The sequence below is a fragment of the Pantherophis guttatus genome, chromosome 1 (genome assembly GCF_059756535.1).
Source record: "Pantherophis guttatus breed Tessera chromosome 1, ASM5975653v1, whole genome shotgun sequence".
Taxonomy (NCBI): Eukaryota; Metazoa; Chordata; class Lepidosauria; order Squamata; family Colubridae; genus Pantherophis; species Pantherophis guttatus.
The window spans coordinates 233,986,082-234,013,593 of record NC_142063.1 but is presented as its reverse complement, the minus strand read 5'-3'; the positions used below and the strand labels follow the sequence as shown (position 1 = coordinate 234,013,593).

The 27,512-nt window shown below is 38.9% G+C and overlaps 2 protein-coding genes across 4 annotated transcripts in view; one reads left to right on the top strand and one right to left on the bottom strand.

Annotated features, from left to right (window-relative positions):
- The window catches only part of DOP1A (DOP1 leucine zipper like protein A), a 56,461-nt gene extending 56,300 nt beyond the window's left edge, over positions 1-161 (bottom strand). For all 3 annotated transcript variants that reach the window (XM_034431832.3, XM_087882542.1, XM_087882541.1), the window contains exon 1: positions 21-161. The gene's annotated coding sequence lies outside the window, so the exon portion shown is untranslated. The remainder of the gene's footprint in view (positions 1-20) is intronic.
- UBE3D (ubiquitin protein ligase E3D) overlaps positions 87-27,512 on the top strand; it is a 58,860-nt gene continuing 31,434 nt past the window's right edge. The window contains exons 1-8 of the mRNA XM_034431836.3: positions 87-1,602; positions 8,264-8,460; positions 11,126-11,216; positions 12,947-13,172; positions 18,702-18,771; positions 22,842-22,911; positions 25,715-25,823; positions 26,819-26,988. Coding sequence (XP_034287727.2) covers positions 1,541-1,602; positions 8,264-8,460; positions 11,126-11,216; positions 12,947-13,172; positions 18,702-18,771; positions 22,842-22,911; positions 25,715-25,823; positions 26,819-26,988 — 995 coding nt within the window. The 5' untranslated portion in view covers positions 87-1,540. The remainder of the gene's footprint in view (positions 1,603-8,263; positions 8,461-11,125; positions 11,217-12,946; positions 13,173-18,701; positions 18,772-22,841; positions 22,912-25,714; positions 25,824-26,818; positions 26,989-27,512) is intronic.

Sequence of the window (27,512 nt, the reverse complement as noted above, 5' to 3'; positions counted from 1 at the left end):
GGAAGAGCGAAAAGGGTTACCTTGGCGCCCAGAGCCGGAAGAGCCGCGCCGCAGAAACCTCCCCCCCTCCCGCCTCCCCGCGCACTGACAGCTCCCAGCATGCCAAGCGGCTGGCTTCCTTCCTTCCTTCCTCCTCCCTCCCTCCCTCCCTCCTTCTGGCCTTCGCCTGACGTTATGACGCCACCTGGCGCCGCTCGGAATTAGCGCAGCTGCTTCTCGCAGAGCCGGCGCCGGTTCCAGGTTTGCTATAGCGCAGGGGTGGGCAACTGTGGCCCTTTTGCAACCTGTGGACTTCAACTCCCAGAATTCCTGAGACAGCAAAGCTGTCTCAGGAATTCTGGGAGTTGAAGTCCACAGGTTGTAAAAGGGCCACAGTTGCCCACCCCTGCCTTAAAGGGAAAGTCTTCTTCGAGAAGAGGAGGGGGATCCGGGTGGGTCTTTGTGACCGCGGTGCAAAAGCCGACTTGCATTTTCTGTTATTTTTTTTCCCTTCCCCCCCCACAACTTGGACTTTCCCAGCGAATCCTAAAAGCTGAGCTTTTATAATAAACCCGCCTGGTTTATTGTTTTCATGCCAGGGGGAAAAAGAAATGCTTTGGCTAGGCCAGTTCTTTGATCCGCCTGGAGCGCGCGTGGAGGAGTCGCTTTGTCCCCCATTGCACGACTGTGTGTGTGTGTATTTTGCTCAACGTTACGGGCGGGATTTAAGATTATGTGGCACGGTATCCTGCGGAGTACCGGATTCTGCATCCTTTCTTCGTTTGGGAAGCCGACACCGGTTGATTATTGAGCTTCATTCATTCCTTTCTCCTTGATTTCGCCTGCCGCCCTTTTCTGAAGGTGGGGTGGCGGGGGGTGTACATCAGTAGCACAGTAAACAGGCACATTAAATAAGCGTTGCTTGAATGGAATCCAACCTGCAAAGCGTCTGACTCTCTAGCCAGCCAAACCGCGGGAAGCTGCAGTTTGCAATCGGCTGCACGTTTATTGCAGTGCAATTGGATGCAAGGCACTGGGTAATCCCGAACGCTACTATAACTGCAGCGAAACTGACTTCTGAGTAAATGTAGATAGTAGAATCGGACTACAAGGCGCCCTCATCTCCCCGCTTATTTTACCATGCGACAGAAAGCGAACAAAGACATCCATCCATCAGTTCAAGCGGACTAAAAACCAAAGCGCGATCCCGGCAGGGGATACAATTCGTACAAATAATGTTTAATGTGCAACCTTCTTTCGTAATCTAATCTCCTTTAAAATGATGTCATATTGCGGCCGAGGACATCTTTGCCACCGTTAAAAAGATAGCGCTAAAGAGCCTTTTTTGTTTGTTTGTTTTTGGACTGAGCCCTGAGCCTGATTTCTCTCGCAGAGGGCGCTGTGTGAGACAGAGGTCCTCCTCTCAGCTAAAACGTTTCCGGGATTCAATTTTCCTAGTTTTCTCCGGCCCACGTGGGAAACGTATTTTGCAGACTTTTGAACCTCGCAGCGGGTTGCTTTCTCTCGGCTTGGTCCTCTTTTGGAGTCGGTGGCTACGTGGATGGATGCTACTCTGTTCTTGGAGATTAGGGAGAAGATGAAGAGCGGATTGCTGATTATTCGGTACTTTATTTGTTTGCTTTATGTTTGATTCATTTCCCACTCTGCTTCATTTCCCACTTTGAGATAGGCATTGCCCGGTTCTGTTGTGTTCCATCTGTTTTCCATGGAGAAAACGCTTCTTCTCTTACAGGCCTCTCTTTAGCTTCCCATTTCCCCTCCAGGACGGTGGTGATTATTTTTAGTAAAACTTCTACAATATCACTCACTTCCCATACCATCATACTTTAGTAAATGTCTGTGTTACCAGACAATAAAGGCACCCTAGAGGACATGCCAACCTAGCAGTTTGAAAGCGCGTAAAAAATGCAAGTAGAAAAATAGGAACCACCTTTGGTGGGAAGGTAACAGCGTTCCTTGCGCCTTTGGCATTTAGTTATGCCAGCCATATGACCATGAAGACGTCTTCAGACACCGCTGGCTCTTCAGCTTTGAAACGGAGATGAGCACCGCCCCCTAGAGTCGGGAACGACTAACATATATATGCGAGGGGAACCTTTACCTTTACCTAGAGGATATGCAGTATAGATTGGAAGTCTAATTGTGTGCCATGAAAGGAAATGTTTTCCAAACATCTTCACAATGCAGGCAACTTATTTCTGTAAAGTTTAATTTATGAAATAATAGTCTTGGGTTCAAGTTTATTTGAGAAAAAATATATATATTTTTTTATTTGAAAGATTTCCCTAAACTGCAGATGCAGGCCCTTTAAATGAGAAGCCCAGAACTGAATTGACTGTCAAGCATCTTATCAATTCTTCTTTTGAGGTGTACCTTGTTAGTTTATCATCCTCCCTTTGCTCTTCTTTTAAATTGCCTTTATATAGATAAGTACAAACAGCATATGCACATCTCGTGTGTAGCGTACATCCACTCTGCTTCTTTCAAATTAAAGCAGCTGAGTTCTCAGAACAAACTCCAGAAAGTGTTGCCCTCTATTAAAGCATATTTATCACTTAAGCCTGTGTGGTGCTGTTCTGTTTATTTTTACCTCACCTTTATTATTTTTATAAATGACTCAAGGCAGCAAACATACATAATATCCTTTGCCCTCCTATTTTCCTCATAACAGCTCTGTGAGGTGGATTGGGCTGAGAGAGAGTAACTGGCCCAAGGTCACCCTGCTGGCTTTCATGCTAAAGCAGTACTAGAACTCACAGTTGCCTGGTTTCTAGCCTGGTATCTTAATCACTGGACTGAACTTATGCTTACCTAGCACTACTGTAACCAAATTGAACTCCTTGAACTGTTTGAATGGAAATCTCTGCATGTTGGCAAAATCAAGAATGGATTTTGTACATTGTGGCCTGCAATATCTCAAGACTAGACTCTGTGTGAAAGATACATACCACCGAAAGGAAAGGGTTTATGATGCCTGGATAAATGGAAGCTGTCATAAAATAGTAACCCCAAGCACTGGATCTTCTCAGCTGAATTCTTGAGGGAGCAAATGTAAAATAGGGAGGGCTGATGTTCCCAGAGGATCTTCATCAATTAGAAGAGAGGAGGTTGTAGTAGAAGAATATGTCAGAGTGCAGTTATGCATCTTTATCCTTATGTCTCTTCTAGCCTTTAAAGCAGGGGTGAAATGCTCCCGGTACGGACCGGATCACCCGATCCGGTAGCAATGGAGGCGGGTGGTTCAGAGAACCGGTAGCAAAAATCCCTGCCCCCCCCCCCCATTGCCCAGCTGAGCCGTGCAATCATCAGAGGCTTTTTTTTTATTTTTAAAAGCAATTTTTCTACAACCTCTTTGGCCGAAAAAATGCTTTTAAAAGTAAAAAAAAAAGCCTCTGAGGACCGCGCGGCTCAGCTGGAATCATCAGAAGCTTTTAAAAGCATTTTTTCTACAACCTCTTCAGCCGAAGAGGTTTTAAAAGTTAAAAAAAAAAAGTTGGCCACGCCCACTCAGTCATTACCCCACCACCACCAAGCCACCCCCACAGAACCAGTAGTAACAAATTTTACATTTCACCACTGCTTCAAAGGCACTGTTTTAAGTAACCGTAGCATACACCTTTCTGCTGTGGGAGAGAATGGCTGAGAATCCTTTAGAATGCAAGAAAAACATCATTCCAAACTAAAGAAAGTAAAACCAGACTGCTCACTGGAAGCATTGCAGATAGTTCTCATTTAGCAACTGCCTCATTTAGCAACCATTTGCAATTACTATGATGATGAAATAATGATCTCTGAAAATTGAGCTCTTATCCTCAGCAAATTTAATTGTAAAAAATACTTTCAAAACTGAGCTTGATTATCTTCCGAAAGATTCTGAATTGATCAGTTAAGGTCCAAACATTAAACTTGTTACATTGTTCAACATAGAGAAACTTTTGATGCTTTAAAACTGAATCAACAATATTTGCCTCTTGTTTCTAAGTGTTGCACCACTTACTGAATTTAACCATATTCCTCCCAGATTCTGCAATATTGTGTTACCAAAATAGAAGAAATCCATTTCAGGAAAAATATTTTACTGGGAAGCAACTACCGGTATTAGGAGAGATCTTGTATAATTCCCTAGAGAAACATAGTCCTCTAAGAAGTTATATAATACTAAAATCACCTGCGAGTTCCCAATAGAGTCAACCCTATGTGTTATACAGTATAAGGGATGACTAATGTCCTGGATAATTACAGACAATTCTGAAATCATGCTGGTGGAATAACAGATTTCCCCCCCCCACCCCCAGGTTTTGCTGGAATAACTTTTCAAATCTTTTAGATCTCATACCAAGAAACAAAATAAGTAATCCATTTCCCTAAAATAGAAGAAAAAGATCTCAGTTCTACGTACTGTAATTATGTCACCTTCTTCCAATACTATAGCTTTTAGTGGCTTTGTTTTGTTTGTTTTAATACAAGCCCCATATCATCTGTAATTTGCATATCATATTGGTTGGGGCTACCTCTTATTTCACTTCTGTATTGGGCCCACCCACCCACTCCCTTCCCTAATCTAATAGACCGCTGTGGGAGATAGAAAACTTCCTTGCCAGAAGCCTCAATTATTTGCTTGAAAGGGGCTTTTAAAATTAGATAGGAATGCAGAAATTATATGTTTCCGTATGAATAAGCCTTTCTTCTGAGCAGAAGCTTCTCTCACATGATTATCCAAGGAATTCCACATTGTACCAATAAGGGTACGAGGCTAAGATTTCAAATATAATTTGCACAAAGGGTTTTCAATAAAAAGAGAGATAGGTAAACAGGTAAACAGGAGAAACATTTCCTTTCTAGGGTAGTCTTGCTGCCTCCTTTTATAAGCGGATCTGTTTTCTCTTTTCAAGATGATTGCCAAAATCTTTCTTCAAAAATGACATTTGGTGAGGTGATTTCTAGTCCACACAAACTTATGGCACAATAAATCTGTAAGCCCTGAAGGTGCTGGTTGTGCTGCAAAATATTCAACTGGCTCTTCTAGAGTTTGTCCTGGCAGCCTAAAGATGTCCCGCAACCCAGTGAAGATCTTACTTGAATCTTGGATCTTAATTGAAATTAGTATGTTGGATTAAAAGCTGCTAAAAGAGCCGTGGTGGCATAGTGCTTAGAATGCAGCACTGCAGGCGACCTCTGCTGACTGCCGGCTGATTGCAATTTGGCAGTTCAAATCTCACCAGGCTCAAGATTGATTCAGCCTTCCATCCTTCCGAGGTTGGGAAAATGAGGACCCAGATTGTTGGGGGCAATAGGCTGACTCCGTACACCACTTAGAGAGGGCTGTAAAGCACTGTGAAGTGGTATATAAGTCTAAGTGCTATTGCTAACAGTACACTGCTTAACTGAGCTGATCCATTCATTGCTGATGGATATTACAATATCCGCACAGACTCTGGTACCCTTTTCCTGTTATTTGCTGTCCCTCCCGTTCCTTCATTTCCATAATACCTACTTTCCCATAGAAGGTATTTAAAATAACCTGGGAGATTAGCCAGCACTAGAGTACCATAATCTAGTCCATTATTTCCATGAACCTATGTGCCAAGCCATAGTGTCTGTACAATTGTCTATACATTGAATGGAAAAATGCATAGCTTTGATGATAATGAGCTTATGGAATTGAAGGTGTTGGGGGCACACTTGCAAGCGAAATTTACCATGAAGGGAATGTGTTGCTGAATGTTTTTATCCTGACATCCCAAGCATTGCTTGTAAGTGCATCCCACTTCAATATGTTTTTGCTGTGTGTGTGTGTGTGTGTGTGTGTGTGTGTGTGTGTGTGTGTATATATATATATATATATATATATATATATATATATATGAGATACATTTTTTTCTTAATAGTTTGGGGGTCAATTTTGCCTTTTGTACATGCATGTGTGTGTTGATGTAAGGATTTATTTGCATGTAATGTGTTTCTCCAAACATCATCTGCTGTGAACTGAAAATTTAGTTTTGAGCTTAATTTTTTAACACACACACACACACACAAAACTTTACTACACCTATTTTCCTAATTATGTTTTCTAAGAAGCAACATTTTTGCCTCACAGAATGCCCTCTGGGAGAAACTACTATATCTTGTGATCAGCTATGCTTTCCACAACAGCTAGTTGTGAATTGGGATTCCAACCCATACGTTTCATTTTTTTTTGTGAAAATATCTGTGACAGGTTTGGGAATTACAACTTTGCCTGTATGTCCCAAAAAATTAAGGTCATGCTTCTACAATCCAAGTCCTGCTATAGGTCTTCAGTGACAGAAACTGGTGCAGTTTGCTCAGTCTACAGAGAAATACAATAACAAAGAAATGCAACAATTGTGTAGGAACTCCAGGCCAGGAATACAGTAAATGATTTCTGGAGGGATGATTAGATTGGTGTGTAGTTAAGACAGAAACCTCTTGTGATGCCTTTTAATCTTAACAGGTGTATATCACGTAAATTTTCATGGATCAAAATCAGCTTCAGAAAATGTGTAAAATATCAATCTGACAGAACAGTATTTTAAATAATGTGTGCAGGAGAGACAAAAGGGGAAATTATGAAAAGAGGCAAGATACAGAATTACATAAAGTGACACTCCTGTCACAAACAGCTAATTATCGTAAAGTATGTTTCTAGAAGATTAGATCGGCTAGGTGAAAGATAGTGTTCTCTCCTTTGTTGAATTCTACATTGATTATTTTATTTTGTGCTGAAATCAATTTCTGTAACTTCCTTTTACAAGGACTGCTGCCCTGAAACCTCATACAGCATGACCTGGGGAATTAAAACGCTCCTCTGTTAGATTTAGGATATTGCTATTACCAAAGCAACAGCATCTAAATGATCTTGCAGCTTTTTGCAGAATGGCGAAAGCAGTGCTGTGCTACAGTTCTGTGGGGCACCTATACAACACCCATAGACAAGAGGAGGTGTTTTCAAGATGACAGTCCTTTCTCTCTGCTTTTTCCCCCTTACTCCCAAATTCACAATCATATGCATTTTTTCTTCAAAAGCCCAACTGAACTGTTTTTTCCTTGAGGGAGAAAAAGAAAACGTTTCGCTTCTCATCCAAGACGTTTCATCAGGTCTGATGTTCAATTCTAACAATTCTAACATAGTCATCTCTATAGACCGCAGAAAGGACCATTGATTTGAAGGAGGGATAAAATAATCCATCTATGTTAGAACTGATCAGCCCTTTCTCAACAGAGGAGAAGGAATATTGCACTTTGATTCAGGTGACCCTGAGGACACAGGTAAACCCTCAAGGGGCCTCAAATGGTCTCAGAGAACGTGCTAACAACCAGATGACTGCAAAGAAATACAATCCTTCCACCCAACCACCCCACCATTCTATCAGAACCCATCCTTCCATGCCCTCACAATCCAGTCTTGTCGGTACCTATTCTTCAATTCCGCCCCCCCGCCCCCCGCCATCATAACTGGTGAAGTTTCTTGGATGAGAAATAAAATGTTTTGTTCTTCTTCCACAAGGAAAAATCAGTCCACTTGCCTTTTGAAGACAAAAAAGCACCTTTGAAATAACTATGATGACTGGATGACTGAGAATCTCCACAGACAATCACTGGTGGTTTCTTATTTTGGCAGTTCCCCATCCTAGTGCAATTTGGGATGACATCTTTCACAATATTTTGTACATCTCTCAATTCTAAATCCTGCGAGCCCCTTGGACTGCAAGGCGATCAAACCAGTCAATCCTAGAGGAGATCAACCCTGACTGTTCTTTAGAAGGCCAGATCCTGAAGATGAAACTCAAATACTTTGGCCACCTAATGAGAAGGAAAAACTCACTGGAGAAGAGCCTAATGCTGGGAAAGATTGCGGGCAAAAGAAGAACGGGATGACAGAGAATGAGGTGGCTGGATGGAGTCACTGAAGCAGCAGGCGTGAGCTTAAATGGACTCCAGAGGATGGTAGAGGACAGAAAGGCCTGGAGGAATGTTGTCCATGGGGTTGCGATGGGTCAGACACGACTTCGCAACTAATAACAACAACAACAACAGTTCTAATCAAGGATACAGTAGACTTCATTATCGGCTTGCTTTCCATTTGTGCAAAATGCTGGATTTAACTGATTTAATTATTCCATATGTTTATTTGTTTGCATTGCATCCATTTATGAAATGAGGTACATGACTTTCCCAGCCATGTGGACTTCTATTGCAACTATTTGCTAATGGGACATTATTGTTCTTTCTTAAATCCCTGTAGTGAATTAAATCCAGAAAGTTGGCCTGTGGATATTACTCTGTTGCCTTCTTTAATAGAACTAAAAAGTGATAAAGCTTGTAAAGCTTTCGGCCTTCCGCCAGAGGTCAGTATTGTGCCTTCTTCCTGTCGAGGACTGCAATATCAGCCAGGGGAAGGCTTACATATGAGGCTGCTTGTTCAAGCAGATTTCAGTACAAGTAAGTGTGAATTTTCCTTTTTTTCCTTTATTTCTTTTCTGCTGATGATCTCCGCTTAAAAGTTCAAAATTAGGATATGTTAAGAGTATTCAAGGAAAGTTGCATTTACCTATAAAACATTGGACTAGGAAAAAAAATTAACGTTTAGTAGTGACATTATAAAGTAATCACAATTGGGGCTACTTCTTTTTTTTCCTCATTATTTCCCAAAGTTTCATTGGTCTGATTTTATTGGATTTATTGCTTGTTCCGTAACTCATGAAAATAAATATTAATTGTCATGCTTCCTAGGAAAACATAATGACATATTCTAATATGCAAAATATTAACAGACTATTAAAACAGCTTTCTTGGCTGAGATTTTGAGATTTAAGAAATTATTCTGTTCGCGTGTATCAGAATATGATATTTTTATTCCACTGCTATTGCTACATGTTCTGTGTTTTATTTTTCTCTTTAGAAATCTTAGCTCCACCTACACTTACTAAGAGCTAAACGTCTTGATTCTATGCAGGTTATTTATCAGTAGATGTATATAATCACCTCATAAAGAGCTGTGGTGGTGCAGTGGTTAAAATGCAGTATTTCAGGCTAATTCTGCTGACTGCCAACTGGCAGGAGTTCAGCAGTTCGATTCTCACCGGCTCAAGGTTGACTCAGCCTTCCATCCTTCCGAGGTTGGTAAAATGAGGACACAGATTGTTGCGGGGGCGGGGGGGGGGTAATATGCTGACTTTGTAAACTGCTTAGAGAGATTTGTAATGCACTGTGAAGCAGTATATAAATCTAAGTGCTATTGCTATTGCTAGAATTCATAGGAAATGTCACCTGCAAAGAGGAGACTTTCCAGTGTCATGTTATTCACCGATAGGATGTAGCATTGCATGACTGGATTCGTGTTTATTTTAGCAGATTTTTGAAATAGATTATTTCTTTAAAAGACTTTATAGCAACTTTTGGGAGGACCAATTATTTAATCATGTGTTAGTAGAATATATTTTCATAATGTTCATTTTAATGAAGCCTTTAATTCTCCAACTAATAATGTTAATAAATTTTTATAATGATTTTGGTCTTCAAAAACTTCCAATTCCAACTTTATTAAGGCATAATTACAAAGATCAGCCACATGTAATAAAGAAACTGTATATTGAACTAGGAGTTGATGTTCAAAGTCATGAAGTGAAGCCGGTGAGGAACAGCCATTTCCCTGGTCAGGCAAAAGTTATCTATTTATTTATTTATTTATTAGAATTTGTCAAACAAAAACGAGAACAAGAATAAAAAAATAAAAATACAATTACAGGAACGATAGGCACATTAGTGCACTTATTCACGTCGCCTGTACTAATGTCAACATTAAGGCTCCCAATTTCAAGGTTGTGAAGAAAATGGCTGTTGTGACCTAGGCTCACTTAGTCATTACAAGATACAATTAGTCCCAAACAAAACTGTTTTATTATAACAGTTGAGAATTACTTCATTCCCAGTTTAGTCCAAATTAATTCCAAAGCAAGTCCTTCAGAAAAAGTCCTTCGGGCTTATCACAAACTTTATCTTCTTTGGCACCCTGCCAAAACCTTTCTTGGCAAAGTCCCACGAAGTTCAGAAACAAGAGATGCCGACTGGAAACAGATTTAGCAACGTTGCTTTCCTACAAAGAGCCCAAGAGCCTTTGCTGCTCTTTTAAGGTTTATGGGAGGGGACAATAATCTCCTGGCCTTACTCTCGAGTCGTCCTTTTTGCTTTAGCTTCTCTTGCCTTCTGGCAGCTCTGCGCATGCGTGCACTAGGAACAGGCTCCTCCTGTTCCTCTGCCTTTCTGCTGTCTGACTCTGGAGACTCCAGAATCTGCACATCACTCCCAGGTGGCCCTGGCCCCATCTCTGCATCCAACGCAGAGCTCTCGTCCGGACCTTCCCCAGACTCCAGGATTGACCCATGGTCCTCCCCAGCCTTCTCACTGTCCGACTCCGCTGCCAGCTCTGCAGGCTGCTGGTGGACCACAACACTGGCCAAATCTCCACTGATTTCAGAAGGCCTTCTATTGAAACCTACTGGTCTTTACTTCAGGAGATAGATGGCTTCTTTTTTTGTCTACACTAGAGCAATTAATGTACTTCTGTCGTGTCCATGAACTTCTGTTATAAAAAAAATCCTGAGAGTTGTGAGAGTCAAGAATCATTGCCACATTGGGCATGAAACCTGATATTTGCCCTTTTGATCCTTGAGAATTACAAAGATCCCAGACTAGCAGTCATCATGTCACCGAAGGCTTATTCTCTAAAGCAATCTTTCCCAACATGTGGCTTTCTAAACATGTGGACTTCATCTGCAGCATTCTCTAATTAGCACAGTTATTTTTAAGATGAGAATCTCAGCAATCCAGTCATCACCAAGGCTGGGGAAATTGCTCCAGAAAGTCTTTGGTTCAAATCTTATTTCAGCTATGATCTTGTTATGTGATCTTCTAGCTGTTGGGTTAAAATCCATTGTGTGGAATATGGTGTGATAATAAAAGACTCCCTTTCAGGAATGTTTTACTTATTACTGGTGAATAAAATAGATAGTATAAAAATATTGTTGTTGTGAATCCAGTGCTACACTAAATTCTTGGTGTGACTGTAGTTTTACTGTTGTTAGTTAAGTTCTTCAATGTCTTTCAGAATTGACACCAGCTGTTGGTCACGGCCTAAAATCCAAAAAGAGTTGTACTTTTTTCTGTCAATGTTGCGGGGAGAATGTAATTAATAACAGGTAAGTACTGTACTCTGTGAGATTTTTCCTACTGATGAATGCATTTGCAAATCATTCATACTAGAAGAAATGTAACAGCTGGTGAAATTCGTACTCAGATAATCTGGAAGTAAAGCCCAGGTGAGAAAAATAAGGAATTTGGTGTCCTTTCGAATGGTTAAAAATCTCTGTGGCCCGTATACAGTAGTTCTTGTACACTATGAATAGCATTTTTGTTACCCCTGTTCTTTTTACTTTTATTAACACCATCAATATTTTTCGATGTCTTGCAATGTTCTGTCTTGAGGCCTTTTCAATTGAAAAGCAGGAGATGAAGGTTTCCAGCAACAGCAAAAACATGGGTCATTTTTAAACTGGATTAAGTTTTAAAATCAGTGGCTGAGAAAATGGTAGACATGTTCAAAATGTAAATGTTGTTCATAATTAATTTTTTTAAAAAAAATTTATTGGCATATACCAAACATGCGAAGATATTCCATTAGCATGCTTGTCTGGTTCACTGTATGTTTCTATAGGAGATTTTGCTTTTAATCCCAAAAAAAGGAATTTTTCTCTCTCCATTTAGTCTTTGTGTCAGGCCAGGAACACTTCTCCCCCCCCACCCACCCTGCCCCCCAACCCCACTAACTGAAGCTGCAGAGACTTTGTTACATTACACTAGGCTAGTTAATCAGAAGCTGCCTGTTTTCTACCTCAGAGGTCACAAAACCATGAGGTTGGAGAGGTTGAGGACTGGAGAGGTTGTGTCATCTGACTATTGAGCCATGTTTATGCTTTTCACAGATTGTTTTTCTGCATGAGATATATAGGCATAATACTTTTCATGGTACTGCCCTTGCCATTCACCAGATTGGAACTGGGTAGCATGCCCTTTAAATTAATTTTGCTCAGCTCACTCTTTTGGCCTCGACCCTTCTTCATTAATCCCAAATATCATTGCACATTTGCTTTATAGGAACACTGAAAAATAAATTGCAAGGGTTATTTATCTTTTTTTGCATTACATTTAGTGTGACAGGTTTTGAGTCTGGGGTGGAGGGAAACCTAACATTGTTTGCTATCAACGTGTATTGCTTTAACACAATCCTAAACAAAACAATTATGAGTGATAAACAGTGCAGAAAACACTAAATCTACCATTATAAACTTTGCTTAATGTCTGAATAATACAGGAAAATGGATTGAGTCAACGGGATTATTAGTGAAGTCCAGTTTTTCCTCCTTGCCTCAACTAGCCATAGTCACATCTGTATTCATTCAATACAGTGAATGAATTCATGAATATTTTAGTTGGCGTCTTCAAAAGAAAAAAAATGCAAGGCTACCTAGTACTTGCTACTTTAAGAATCTATTTTAAATTTCTACAAACCAGGAGACTTTGAACTATGTCTGTTCCAGCCCATCTAATGTTTAAGGGCAGATTGTTTTTTGGGAAGTACATTTAGTTGGAAGCTGCTTTCTGTTCTGTCACTGAATCAAACCATTCAATTCCATTAATAGCCCTAGACCAATTTTTCCCATGTAGTGCATTATGCTGAGATATACAAATATAGGTTCTCCCCTGCAAAGTTATAATTTGCCCCTTCTCCATTTTTATGTACAGTTCTCAGCATCAGAAACATCAGAAAATCTGGTCCCTTTTCTTTATTCATACAATTGTTCTGCAGTCTGTACAGCCTGGATTTTTGTTGTCTCTGTTATGGTAATCAACTCATTCTCTTCTTGGTTAGGACATTTCTTCGGGTTCTTTCCCTTCCTTTTGAGAACTGGAGTGATTTGGTTGACGAATGGTGTTGCCATCCTAACCCTTTCAATGATAGCCTCCTTCATCCCCAAATTGATGACTGTTTTCTTGGGCACAATTACCTCCTGATTAATTCAAGAACTGAGTTATCGGGAACAGATGGAAGGCTTCATTCAGAGGATGAGTGGACTACAAGTAGTGAGTCTCTCTTGGTAAATATATACAAAAAATAAGACAAAAGACTACATTCTTTTGAGCTGCACAATTCGTTCTCTGCTATTTTCATTAAACCAGGTACTAGAAATTGTGAATTCACTGCATTCTGGCCATTATGGGACTTGTAGTCTGACAGCATTTGAAGTCCCAATTCCTGGATTTGAACTCTTGTATAATTGTTTAGGGAGTGGTGCCAAAGATTTTGGAGATCGTAATAGCCAGAAGATTTTTTGGTATAGTTGTTGGAGTTCACCAATAGTGCTTAAGCTAGGAAAGGCTCATTTGGCTGAAAAACATAACAGGCCAAGCCATAAACTATGTTTTGCAAACCATAGTACTTGAGTTTGCTTATTATGGTAAGCCAAACCCTAACAAATCATTTTGTAATATGGGGCAGTATGCAGACCCAGCCAGTAGAAGGTTAAATAACATGTTCTTTTGTTACTACATGATGTTCTTTGGTAAAAATAAAATAAAAATAAAAACTATAAACTCTCACAACATGAAAAGTATGGCTTCTACAAAGAGCTTTGCAAACTGCAGGCAAATTAACCAGAACATTATAAAAGCAAAGATATCTTTCTGAGATCTATGAATTATTTTTCACCCCTGTGGTTCTGGAAAAATCCAATGATGATCTCTTCAGGGGAGCATTTAGCAGAATTTATTAGCCATTCTTCGCATCTCTTGTGCCAAGGATGGAAATTACATCCCTCCAATACTAAAAGATTTTGAAAGCAGGATCAGCAGTCAGTTACTATGTGGGACCGAGGTGTGTCTGATTAAGGACTTTGGAAACCTGGTTATTCAGTCCAAATTTCTCATAGCCATTTGTACAATCCATCACTGCATATAAAATAGCTCTTCACATTTGGAGTTTGAGTGATCTGAATGCAGTTCTTCCACTTTACCTAGCTGGCTTAAGTAGCTTTTATCTCTGGAGCTTTTGATGCTTTTGAAGATCAGTCACTTTTTCACACAGCACAGCTTTCTGTCCTCCTGGAAATCTTCCCCTGAAATTGAGCTACATCTTTGCAGACTTAGAAGACCTTAAATGCCTTGGGTTAGACAAATAAAATGTTCCTTGAGGCATGTGCAAATAATGCTGAACTTCTAAAGACTGGAGTATGATTTCTGATCATTATTTGCTTGGAAGAGTCAGGAGTTACTTGTTTAACATTATTTAAATAGGATGCAGAAGAATGTATCACTGTAGGTTCAACCTCTTATTGATGGGAAAATGTAATGTTCCTATTGCCACTCAAGTCTGTTGGAGCAGGTGAGAAAGTCAGTGGCTCATATATAATTGCATTGCTAGATTTATAGGGAGCCTTATTCATTTTTAACAAGCTCTTACTGGTTTAAATGTCAACTAGAACAAAGAAAGTGCATGTTATTTATTTACTATTAATGGAAAAGAAAATTGTGCCACCAAAACTACACAATCATTGCATTTGTTTGTCATCTCTTATTCAAAGAAAATTAGATATTTTGTTATATAATTAATTTAATATGAATGAAGGTGAATATGTCCCAGGATAATGTTGCAGGACCCAATCTGGGTTGGTCACTGGGACCAGAGGTTTAGTCTTCCGAGCTTTCAGACTCGTGCTGGAGCCCATCCTCAGAGAACTTCTCTCTAGCTTCTCTCTAGCACACACTGTACTAGAGAGAAGTTCCCTAAGGATGGGTTCCAGCACAAGTCCGAAAGCTTGGAAGACCGAACCCCTGGTCCCGGTGACCGACCCAGATTAGTTCCTATTTATATATGATTTAAATTTTCTTTCAGTCAGTGCTACATTGGTACTATAATCTTTTTTTCTTTCTCTGGTTGTAAACAATAACTGAAAGTTCCCAGTTATCTGGGGGGAAAAAACCCAAGAACAATAAAAATCAATAACATTCAATAAAATCATCAGCAGGATCCAAACTCTTGTATTTATAACTGAGAGAGCTAAAGGCTTGTAATATAATCTCCTTCCCTTGCTTCTTCCCCATACACAAACAAATTATTATGTGTGCTTTGCCTTTGAAGGCTATTGTTTCTCATCAATCTTGGAGAATGCTGAAGTGTATTTTCATCACTTGGCAATTGTAACATCAGGCAATAACTTGATCTGTGAAACAGTCATCACAAAGAGAAAGGACTCTTGGCCAGCCCTCCATATCACTTGAAACAGGACTCCTTAATGGAGCATTTCACCCACTTTGTTAAGTCTCAGCAGGTGATAAGTCATTGAATAATGAACCCTGAAGCAGCACTCTTGCTTGTGTGCCAACCTGTGTGCCACTGACACCATCCTATTTCCTGTGCTTCAGACAACTCTTCTCCAAATCATCACACAACATAATTTTAGATGCTCCAAGGTCGCAAACTGTTCTAACCGCTTATCTCTAGAGGAAAATGTTTCCTTCCAGACAATATCAAGGACATTTTCAGATAGAAGTGGGGAAAAAAATAATGTGCAGTTAGCCAACAGCTGAAAGTTGTCACACAAGATACATTGATTTAATTTGTGTGGCAAAAACATACTGTTATTTCTGTTCAGGTCAGCAAAACCATGGAGTTCTTGGTGCGTGACCTTTTTTTATCATCAATACATGCAGTTCTAATCAGAAGAAAATATATTGGACCACAGAGTGGAAACATCAGAATTGAGTGTAAAGTGCAACATAACCTCTGAATGTTGATTTTGTAGGAAAATGTTTTAGACCATTTAGAGTGTACTCTAAATGAATATAAGCTACTTACATTCATTGTGAATTAATTAATGGACAATTAGAATCAAACAAAAGCAACTAAGCCAAAAACAATTAGCCACAGTGGCTTTGTTAAAAACAAAAAGAAAAACCTTCCATGTTCAGCAGCTTCTGCATATTGTGCAATAAGATAAAAAGAACAGGAGAAGCACCAGAAGGGGAGTTTGCATTGCCCATAAAGCTAAGAATTAGGTATGGCAGTAGAGGGAAGGAACTTGGTGCCTCAAACAATACAACCAATAGCAAAGAATTGGGGAAATTCTGGAGGCACTAATTGAATTGACCTGGTCCTTCAGAGTTGGAGAAATTTTTGTCAGCTCTGCTTGGAGATAATCACAGATTACATTTCTAGTTCCTGGATCAGAAGGCCCTCCAAACAGTCACTGATACTCTAGTGGCTTCACAGTTGTACTCAGGGGTGGGATCCTACTAGTTCCCACCCTGGGGACCAGTTCGCTGAGTGCTCATGCCAGATGCGCGTTGCACGCGCATGCACAGGTTCCATAAAATTGAACTTCCATGTTGCAAACAAGGAAAGGAGCAACGAAAACAGCTGAGGAGGGCCAATTCAATCTGCCGCCCCTGATCAGCCAGTCCGAACCAGTAGAATCCCACCACTGCTTGGACTGTTGTAGAGGCTTCACAATGCTCCAGATGTCTTTAAAAACCTGCTGTTCTCCTGGGCCTTAGGGAAGGATATTAGCTGAGGCTGTTGGTGATGTTTCTTATTAGAGGGAGTGTGGTTGTCTGGTGTTTGTGATTTTCTTTTTATTATTTTCCTTTAATTCTCTTATTTTTAGCATCATTTATATTTCGCGTGACTAAGAGTCATTTTGGAACTGGGCAGTCTCTAAATCTCATAAAGACATACATTAAATCAATCAATCAATAAATACTCGTAAAACAATACGCATGGATACAGTTGAAAACAAAGCAGACTTAGTTCCAATCCAGATGGTTTCTTTTATAATTTTAAATTACCTAGCATAGTTTTCAGCAAAAGTATAATCAAGATTAGTCCCCTTGCTTACTGTATATAGATTCCCCTTGTTATTTGCAGGAATTCTCTTCCTGCTGAGCAACCTGAGATAATGAAATCACAGATAATGAGACTGTGAAAAAAACATCCACATTATAAATATCTGTAGTATTCCAAAAAATGTGGCAGAAACCAGATATGCAAAGCTGTATGTATTACAGACACTAAATTCTAGCACATATTTTAAATTGTGGATATATCACAAGAAACCAGAAAATGAGGCCATAGATAATGAGTGCCAGATATATGGACTGGATAATTCCTCTTTATGCCATAAAATTAGGGTTCAATTTAACACAGAATTTTAGGTTTGCTGCTGGGAATTTATGTTCAATTTATGTTGCACAGAATGATGTAGATTTTTGGCTTTGGAAAAAGGCATATTTTCAAGTCCATGTTTGGTCCTTCTAAGGAATTTTAGCTGCATGACCTTTTTTTAGTCTAGACAATGAAAAGAACTGCCGACATATTATTAGATATACTCAACAACTTAAAAACAGAACTCTGGACTTGGATTCAAGGCATAAATGCAAGGACACCTCCCAACTTAAAGCATCCTGTTATTTTTATACCACGAAAAAAGCAGCAGAGCAAAGTTCCCCATCACTGGCTTTCTGCAAACTCATTATCACTTAAGGTCCCACTACACAACATTTAAATCCCACTTTTTTTTATCCTGTCCTTTGTTTTGGTAAACTCTCAGATGAGCTCTCAGATGAAAAGTGACTGAAAGATGCACTATTTCTACAGTATGTGCTAAAGAAACAAATGGACAGTTTAGTCCAAAGTTACCCAGTGAATATCAGGACAGTGAACGTCAGAGAGGTAAATCTAGATTGGTGCCCTTCAGACCTGTTAGATCAGAATTTCCATAATCCCCACCATGTTGACTGTAATCCAACACACTTAGAAGACAGCTATTCTCTTTGACTTTCTTTTTCTCCACTTATCAATTAAAGGTGTTATGAGCAAAGTCATAATAGGTAAATGTGTTATGAACGAAGTCATTCGTCCAACTGGCTCAGTCGATTTAGACTGGTAGCAGCAATCCATGCCCTCTCTTAAAAGGGTTGTCACATTTGCCTGGCCATTTGGAAATGTCCTGGGTTTTTCTGCAAAGGAAGTTATGTGACCTGCCATTACACTTTCCTCCTCCTTTTCTCACCCAGAATGTTGCAAAATGGAAATAATTATTTCAATCAACATGACTTACAGGTCTGCTCATGAATTACTAGAGCATGTTACATTCTTAAATGTGGGTTTGATGATTATATCTCTTCTCAAATAGCTTTTGGTAATTTGATGCTGAAATTGCTAGTGCTTTTCTATTGTGCACGAATCTAGAATTCATGGTGAAGTCTTCAGTCTTCTTGGTGACTGAATATACACACCCGCGCCTCAGTTTTAATAAAATGTTCTCTGCGAATAAATCATCCGCTTCGCATTTTAATGACTGCGCACTAGTGGGCTCTTTATTGTAGACAGTAATGGCGGGGACCAGGTTCAGTCATTTTTAAGGGCTGATTGGTCATTGTTACGGAATTATAATAGTCTTCCTTAATATGTTCATGCTGGGAGTTTGAAAGAAACATGGGCTCATTTGTCTGGAATATAACAGGAGAAAATTGGCCGGTAGATTGAATTATTTGTAGACATTTTAAGCAGATTTTCTCCTCATGTATCTACCAAATAAGAAGACATTTAAATCTTTTTCTTTGCTTTGCAGAATTCACAGGCAAATAGTAAAATAATTTGCAAGCGCTGCAAGACGTTGTTGGGAGAAGCTATGCCCTCAGGTACTGAATTCTCAGACAAAATCTTTGAAAGCTGTTTTAGTCACCTACTGCTAGAGAGGTTTTAAAATGACCTGTTAAAATGAAATGTTAAAGCCCATTTTAGATAGGTTTGAAAGCGCCGAGGTCTTTCTTTCCTTTATTCTAAATATATTTTCATTAAGCAGCCATAAAAAATTTTTTGGATTTAGGATAAAAAAAAATTAATTAGGGAGACTACTGTAAATGTACCTGCAAAGTCAGGTATACCCCTACTTCCCAGAGAGTAAAGTTGCCCATCTCAAAGAATTATATGAAGAGTTGCTATTTCCTGTAAGACTGTCTCGCCACCACAAGCTTCTTTCTACGATAAAATATTGCTGCCATTTTCCTATTAGTTCTGAGCCGAGTAACACCATTTCCCCTACTTTCCTAATTAAGCCAATTCTCTTTTTGAGGAAGGGGCACCTTATTTGAGTTGTTTTTCTTTTTTCTTACTTTAACAAAAAAAAATCTAGCTAGGGTACAGCAGATGGGGAACTTTGACTGGTCTTGAAAAGCTAACTGGATATTAGCCCTCAGAGGGGCGGCTACCAAGAAGCCCCAGGACATACATTCATACATACAGTAACAGAGTTGGAAGGGACCTTGGAGGTCATCTAGTCCAACCCCCTTCTCATGCAGGAGACCTATACATATATACACACACACATACATATATATATATTTATATCTTGCTTTTAATATTTTTACAAATGACTTGAGACGGCAAATGATCCCAGCACACCTTCCTCCTCATGTTTTCTCCACAACAACAACCCTGTGTGCTGGATTGAGCTGAGACCCAGCAGGTTCTGACAGGTTCTGGAGAACCGGTAGTGGAAATTTTGAGTAGTTTGGAGAACCGGCAAATGCTACCTCTGGCTGGCCCCAGAGTGGGGTGGGAATGGAGATTTTGCAATATCCTTCCCCCAGGAGTGGGGAGGGAATGGGGATTTTGCAGTATCCTTCCCCTGTGGTGGGGTGGGAATGGGGATTTTGCAGTATCCTTCCCCTGCCACGCCCACCAAGCCACGCACACCAGGCCACATCACACTCACCAAGCCACACACACAGAACCGGTAGTAAAAAAATTTGAATTCCCCCACTGGCTGAGAGTGACTGGTCCAAGGTCACCAAGCTGGCTTTCATGGCTAAGGCAGAACTTGAACTCATGGTTTTTTAAACCTGGTGCCTTAACAACTAGACCAAACTGGTTCTCTCTATTAATAGATTGGGGAAGAAAAATACTTCTCAGAAGGAGGAAACAGCAAACCCCTTCTGTATATTTTCCAAGCAATTTACACAGAACCAACTGACCACACTGGCACACAAGACAATTATAAACTAAGAAGAGAATAGGACAAGAAAATTCTGCTGATGATGTTACCTAATCTGGTAATGAAACGTTCAGAAATTAAATTGAAACAAGCTTGCAGAGCAAATCCACTGCCAAAAAAAAAAAAAAAAAAGGATTTGGGTGTCTATGATGTCACCAGCTATTGAACTTTAGTCAAAGGAGAATTCACTTTTTTTGGAATGAGCAAAAGGATATTTTTGTGTTTTAACATGTAGCAGAAGGGAACAAGAAAAACAAAGGCAGTTGCTGGGGGCTGGTAATGGAAAGAGGTTGAGTGAATAAAAGGGATATTTCAAGACAACTTCAAGATCCTTTCTGCATGATTTCAGTTTACAAAGCAAAATTTGGTTACTCTTCATACATTTTTTTTTGAAGTAGAAAATATTGGAAGGGTTATTGTCTCAGTGTGAGCAATTTTATAGGTACTTTGGAGTTCTTGACAAAGATAGTGCTGAGGAAGGGGAAAAGAAAGACATTGAATAGTATTAGGGAGACATTAGAAATCACACACACCACATAAACTTCAACTCACCAGTTGTCTCTGTAGAAAAAGTAAAAAGCACTTGATACATTAGGAATGGATGAGCAAAGACTCTCTCCAAAAAGTGTTTCTGCTTTTACCCCAACCTTAGTGACTTTTAAAAGTATGGCCTTCAACTCCCAGAGGTTTCTGCAAATGCCATCTGTCTTTGGAATTGGGGGGGGCGGGGGGGGGGGCTGAAATACACATGTCTCCGGGTGGTCCAGCTTGAGGAAAAGCTACCCTACCACATTGCTTGCTTGGACTGTTAAAACCAAATTTTAAAATTTTTTGGGAACAATTTCAATTTTGTATCTTCGAGACCGTCTTCTGCCACCAATAGCCTCCCACCGACCAGTCCGTTCCCATAGAGAGGGTCTCCTCAGGGTGCCATCGGCCAAGTTATGTCGGCTGGCGACACCCAGGGGGAGGGCCTTCTCTGTGGGAGCCCCAGCCCTGTGGAATGAACTGCCCCCGGAAATACGCAAGATCTCCGACCTCCGGGTGTTCCGCTGTGCATTGAAGACCTTGTTGTTCTGCCAGGCAGGGCTGTCAATATAGTAATTTTAAATTGGGGTATTTTAATTTTTAGAGTTTTAAATCAGCCAAATTATTTAATTATTTTAATTTTTAATTATTGTTGTGTCTTGTGTTTTTAAACTGGCTGTACACCGCCCTGAGTCCTTCGGGAGAAGGGCGGTATAGAAATAAAATTATTATTATTATTATTATTATTATTATTATTATTATTATTATTATTATTATTATTAGTATGCATTAATAATGGATTTGAATAATACAAACATCCCTGCAATGTGAAAGCATAACAATGTAAATATTTACGAAATTGCTACATATTTTTTCCAATTCATCCTCTTCTCGGGTCTTTAATGAATGACTGACATGCAGAAGTTTAACAAGTTTAAGGTTTTATCTATTGCACAGCTCCATGTCAGAAGGAGGACAGGATCAGGCCTAGGCGAAAAGAAATCCCTCCATCTGTGCTTATGGATAACTGTTAAGAATGCTCCAAATTGTAATTCTTCAGAAGAGCCAGACTGAAAGAGTCATGTTGCCTAGCATCCAACAGTAGTCAACCTGGTGTCTTTGGAAAATTGAAAAGGAGCATGGGATTTATAACCTTCTCCCGCTGTTGGTCATAGAAGATGTGTTTAATGGTGTGCCGTGCTCTGAATTAATATACTCATCATTTTGACTAATTGCCTTTTTGAAAATGAAAAACCTCTTGATCCTGGAATGCTTGTCAGCATATTCGAAGCATCATTTCAACTTATTAAGCATTACAATGAAAAAAATTAAAAAATGATACAAACTAAAAAAAGTAAAAGAATAAATTTTAAAAATAAAAACGGAAAAGATAAAAAAAGAAAATAAGAATATGGTAAAAATAAATAAATAAATATATAAAAAAGTGGCTTCTCCCTTCATCACAGCAAGTATAAATAATTTTAGTTAACTTATCACTTTGTCTTAAAATGCAACCCACGATCTCTTCTTCTTTTACCTCATCTCTTGCTGATAAATAAAACCTAAGAAACTTATCACTCAGCGAAAGTCCATTAAGGGTTATCAGAGATAACAATTTAAATTTTTTAACACTTTCCCAGTTGATTTTATTTTGTAAGGGAATTGGTGTGTTTGTGGTAGGTCTCCTTGAGAAAGAAGGAAGGATACAAGGAAGGGAAAGCAGAAAAAAACAACATTTTGTTGTTTGACATGGGCACACAAGGAATTATTTTGGATAGGATAGAAATTGTTGCAGTGTTGGCAGTAGAGGTAGGTTTAATATTTATTTGAGTCCCTTTCTCCATTTTAGTGTTCTCTCTAGGCCTAGTTCCATGTGTTCTCTCTAGGCCTAGTTCCATGTGGCTCTTCTCTTAGCTTAGTGTTTCTCAACCTTGGTAGCTTGAAGATAGGTGGACTTCAACTCCCAGTTGAAGCGCTGCTGGCTGGGGGATTCTGGGAGTTAAAGTCCACCCATCTTCAAGCTTCCAAGGTTGAGAAACACTGTCTTAGCTACGTAGTTCTATGTGTTCTATCTCCTCAAACTTGTTCTTTGTTTCCTTGTTACGTTTTCATGACTTACTGACTTAAGTTGTGTTGTCATTGTACATTAATTCATACGGTACAAAGATTTCATTTTCCCTCTTATAGGTGTCATAAAATACTATTTCACAGAATTGCTTATTCAGCCATCTGAAGACAGCTTTTGCATAATACCAAGGTAGTATCACGTATTTCTATATTAAAATGGTATGGCTTGTCAAATGCTATATGTAAAGCAACTTTTTGATAACTTCCCCTTTGGGGAAATTAATTCAAAACCCTGTGTATAGTTTAAGTAATGATAATTGTGTATTCACTAAATATACTTATTGTTTTCCCTGCTCTTTTTCTTTCTCTTTTAGTTGTGTAATTAGAGTATGACGTTAGGGAGTATAAACATTGAAATCAAAGATATTGGAGACCATTAGATGACTCTATATCAATTTCTTAGATTTCAAATGTCCAATTTTAAAGGCACAATCTCTCTTCTGGGTTACAGAGTTGGCTAAAAGTATAAGTATCTCTCATTTAAATCCAGTAATGGCTTTTAACTTCTAGAGATATCAATAATTATGCCATGCCATTTTCATTTGTTTTATTCTTTATAGGAATATGTTATGTCATACATCAAATGCAAACTTTCTGCTTTATGGATTAAAAAATGGTGGATTCCATTTACTTGTTTCAACTTGTTTCATGGCAAATTGGGATTCTTGGGGAAAAAGTGAAGGATACCAATACTTTTGGCCACATCTGTAGCTCCAAATGTCTGAATCTTGTCCTTTTGTTCAAGAGGTAAATAGAAAAGATTGAATCTTGTTTTTTGTTCTCATAGTGCAGGAATCAGCAATCATTTTAAATGGCAGGCACCATGGTGTGATTCTGCATAACATTATAAGTTACACCCCAGTAAATAAGTGAACTTGGAACATTAATTTAAAAGAAAGCAATAATTAAAAATAATTAAATAACCGAGATTTTATGAGATTTCACGTAAGAACATAGAAATTTTGGCACTGTTTAACATTCTTATAAAATTTTGGCAATTAAAAAAATACTTTCATGTAACTTTTAAAAGGGTAGAAGGTCCTTGAGCCTGTTTCATAGCTTTGAAAATATAGGTGCTCCATTGCTCACTCTTCTTTCCAAACAAGGTTTGGGCAATTTTCATAGCTGGTAGCAAAGTAAGTAGAGAAGCGTTCACTCTTGCTGCATCTGTAAAACCAAATCCACCCTTTTATTAAAACCAGAAGTATTTTCTATTCTTCTGGAATAGAAGGTTCCAGAATAGAATAGAAGGTTTTCATATTGGTTATTCTGCCCTTGAAAATGCTTTTAATATCTTGACAATGCCCTTGTAAAATCATTGTTTCCAGTATGCTTACAACAGAATTAATAAGTCCCCAACCCAATCATTTACTTGCTGCTGTAGCAAGGGTTAGGGTTAATCAGTGGCACATTATGCAAACCTAATGTTGCTTTAATTAATTTCTGCCATGAATCATATAATTGCCAATTAAAAGCTGGTATCTAGCTATCACTTTCTAGCCTATGCAGCTTTCAGATTCATTAAAGTTTCTACCTTTTTAATTGTAGGATGACATTTGACTAAAACACGTCATTCTGAAGGGAAAAATCACAGAATGTAGACTGTTGCTATCAGTATATAAAGGGGGGATTTTCTAGCATTTGTTTTATGCCTGCATCACACTGGACATCAAAAATGTAGTGATGGCCAAGAATAAGTGTATACTGAGAGTCACTGCAATTGAACAAAAGCACGGTGGCTCATGTAGTTAGGATGCTGAGTTTGAGGTTAGCAAGCCCATGTTTGAGTCGAGTACTGCCGTGGGGTGGGGTAAGCTCCCGTCCTTTGCTCCAGCTCCTGCTGGGGATATGAAAGGAGCCCCCAACTGGGCATCCTCTGGACAACGGTGATGTTACCAGCTAATGCTTTCAAGCTGGAAGTGCCTCTGTGCTTCTGACAGGAATGCGATGCAATTGTAGTTGCATACTTTTAAGTGTACAATAATAAAAAATAATTCTGAAAACTCGGTTGGTGTTGGACAATTGGCTTCCTCCATACTGTGGGTCCAGTATATAGTCAGGGCAGGCAATGTTAATAAGATTGGTGCATACTTTCATTAATCTAAGGTACTTTGTCTTGGACCCATTCTGATTCAAAATAGATGTGGCAATTTATTATGATGTAGGAAAAAAGAGTTTTTGGAACTATGGGAGAAGGATGGAAATACGAGGGCAGGAGAACAAATGGATTGCTATGCTTAAAGAATTCAAAACTACTTTGGACAGTATTTTGTTAATTATACTCTGTTTTAAATGTAAAAAAATTCCATTTTGAAGAACCAGTTTTATTAACAAAGACTTATATGTATTGACCACAGCTGAGTTTTATCCCTGCCTCTTTTCCAATAGGAAAAGAAAATTCCTTGTTTTTCTTTTCTGCTGTTTCATACTTGCTGCTGCCCAGTGGAGTCCCAAGAAAGATAGAAATGCTTCTAGAAAATGCTAAAATATGACTTGGTCAAATGTAGCCTTGCGGCCTGAAGCTGTCCCATTAGGTTGGGACCCTAGGTCCTACCAGTGTTGTTTTGATAGATCTGAAGGATAGTGGGGGATGAGATAAGAATGTACTAGAAGTCCTAGAATGGGCAGACTGCTGGCTGAATGTGGCCCTCAGAATCCTATTTACAGCCTCTGTTCTCCCAAATTGATGAGGGCAACATTTTCTTTCCTGTTTTAAGTAGGTGTAAAATTGCCACAACAATGTGCTGCAACACATCCTAGGAGATTATGAACTAAAAATACAGCTAGTGGGACCTAAAAAGTTTGGTTTAAAAAGGTTAATTACTAGAATGGGTTACTGGGCCTAGAATGTTTCTTTGACATTCTCACTTGTTTTTCAAATAATGGTATTTCTTGGTATTTTATATATAATTGTCTTTTCGGCTCCAAAACAGGTCTTCCTTTATACAGACTGTTGTAGCCAAGTGCTTCATGGAACTCACATTCTCTAGAAGCACATTTAGGTTCAGCATCCAAGGAATGGATGGCACAGTCTATATCTTGGTAAGTCACAAACTTTAGTGTTACTTATTAGAAACTTCCTCATCTTGTTACAGACTTACCCAGCTGTTAAGACCTGCAGAAGGAACTCTTTTGAAGAAGTTCACACTAACAGTTAGGCAAACCAGGGTATTCTTCCTGCATTGTTCTCAGATTGTTCTCAGATTGGTATTCTTCCTTCATAGTTCTCATCTTATGCTTACTTCTTAAATTATTTTAATGCAATTGTATTGATAATTTAAATCTGTACCTTTAGCTTTTATATTCTGTTTTTGTTTCAGAGTTTTGATACAGGTAGTCCTCAACTTAAAACAGTTCGCTTAGTGACCCAGCAAACCCAGTGGTGGGATTCAGCCAGTTCTCACCACTTCGGGAGAACCAGTTGTTAACTTTCTGAGCAGTTTGGCAAACTGGTTGTTGGAAGAAATCATTAGGGCAGAGAACCGGTTGTTAAATTACTTGAATCCCACCACTGAGCAAATCCTTGTATTTCTAATGGGTGTTCTTTGCTGGAATGTCCAAAAGGCTGGAAACCAGGAAAACAAAATCCAAACCCATCATAAATCACAGTCATGTGACTGTGGAATGCGGCAACCACCTGTAAAGGTGAGCCGGTTGCCAAGTGCCTAAAATGTGTCTTGTGATCAAGGGATTGTGGATAAGCATCAGAACTCCGAAACCGGGTCAGTAGTAGTAGTAGTAGTGTTCTCTATGGTTTTTTATGTGAGAAAATGGAATGGAATGGAATGGAATAGAATAGAATAGAATAGAATAGAATAGAATAGAATAGAATAGAATAGAATAGAATAGAATAGAATAGAATTCTCTATTGGCCAAGTGTGATTGGATACACAAGGAATTTGTCTGGTGCATAATAATAGTTCCACTTTCATTTATCTCTATTTGTGCTTGCTAATGAACAACCTGAATATAGTAGAATTCTATACGTGGACTAAGCCCATTAAAATGTGACTTATAAGAATGTTTCTTATCCATAGATCTGGGTACTGAATTGTGACACACTGATGGTGGAAACATCAGGAAACCCAGTTTCCAAAAATGTTTTTACATTACTTGAACCTGAGCTGTCATCTCCTATGAGGCCTGCTGAGATTCATAAAGCTGTTAAAGTTCTTTACCATCCTTGTACTGAGAACAGAAACAAGGAGTAAGTACTGATTCTGCATATATATTTTTTAAAAGACATTGTAATAGATGACCTTCATTCCCAAATGTTTTTATATAGTATAATTTCTGAAATCCAGTGTCTTCTTAAGCCAGTGAAATCTATTTGACAAATCTCTTCAGGACAGTTTTAAGTTATTGTGCAGCTTGTATTATGTGTGTATGAATATAAATGTATATGCTACCGCCCCTATTCACCACAAACACCCACAGTGTAACTCAGATAGATAAAGAGTAACACATGGATATCAAATCTGTACAACATCAACATAATTTAATTGTGTTCTGATACTATTGGTTGGGGTTTGTTCTTTTCAATATAACAATTTTAAATTGGGGTATTTTAAATTTTTGGGGTTTTAAATTCAGCCGAATTTATTTAATAATTTTAAATTTTTAATTGATGTTTGTCTTGTGTTTTTAAATAGGCTGTACACCACCCTGAGTCCTTCGGGAGAAGGGCGGTATAGAAATAAAATTATACTTATACTTATACTTTTCATAGAC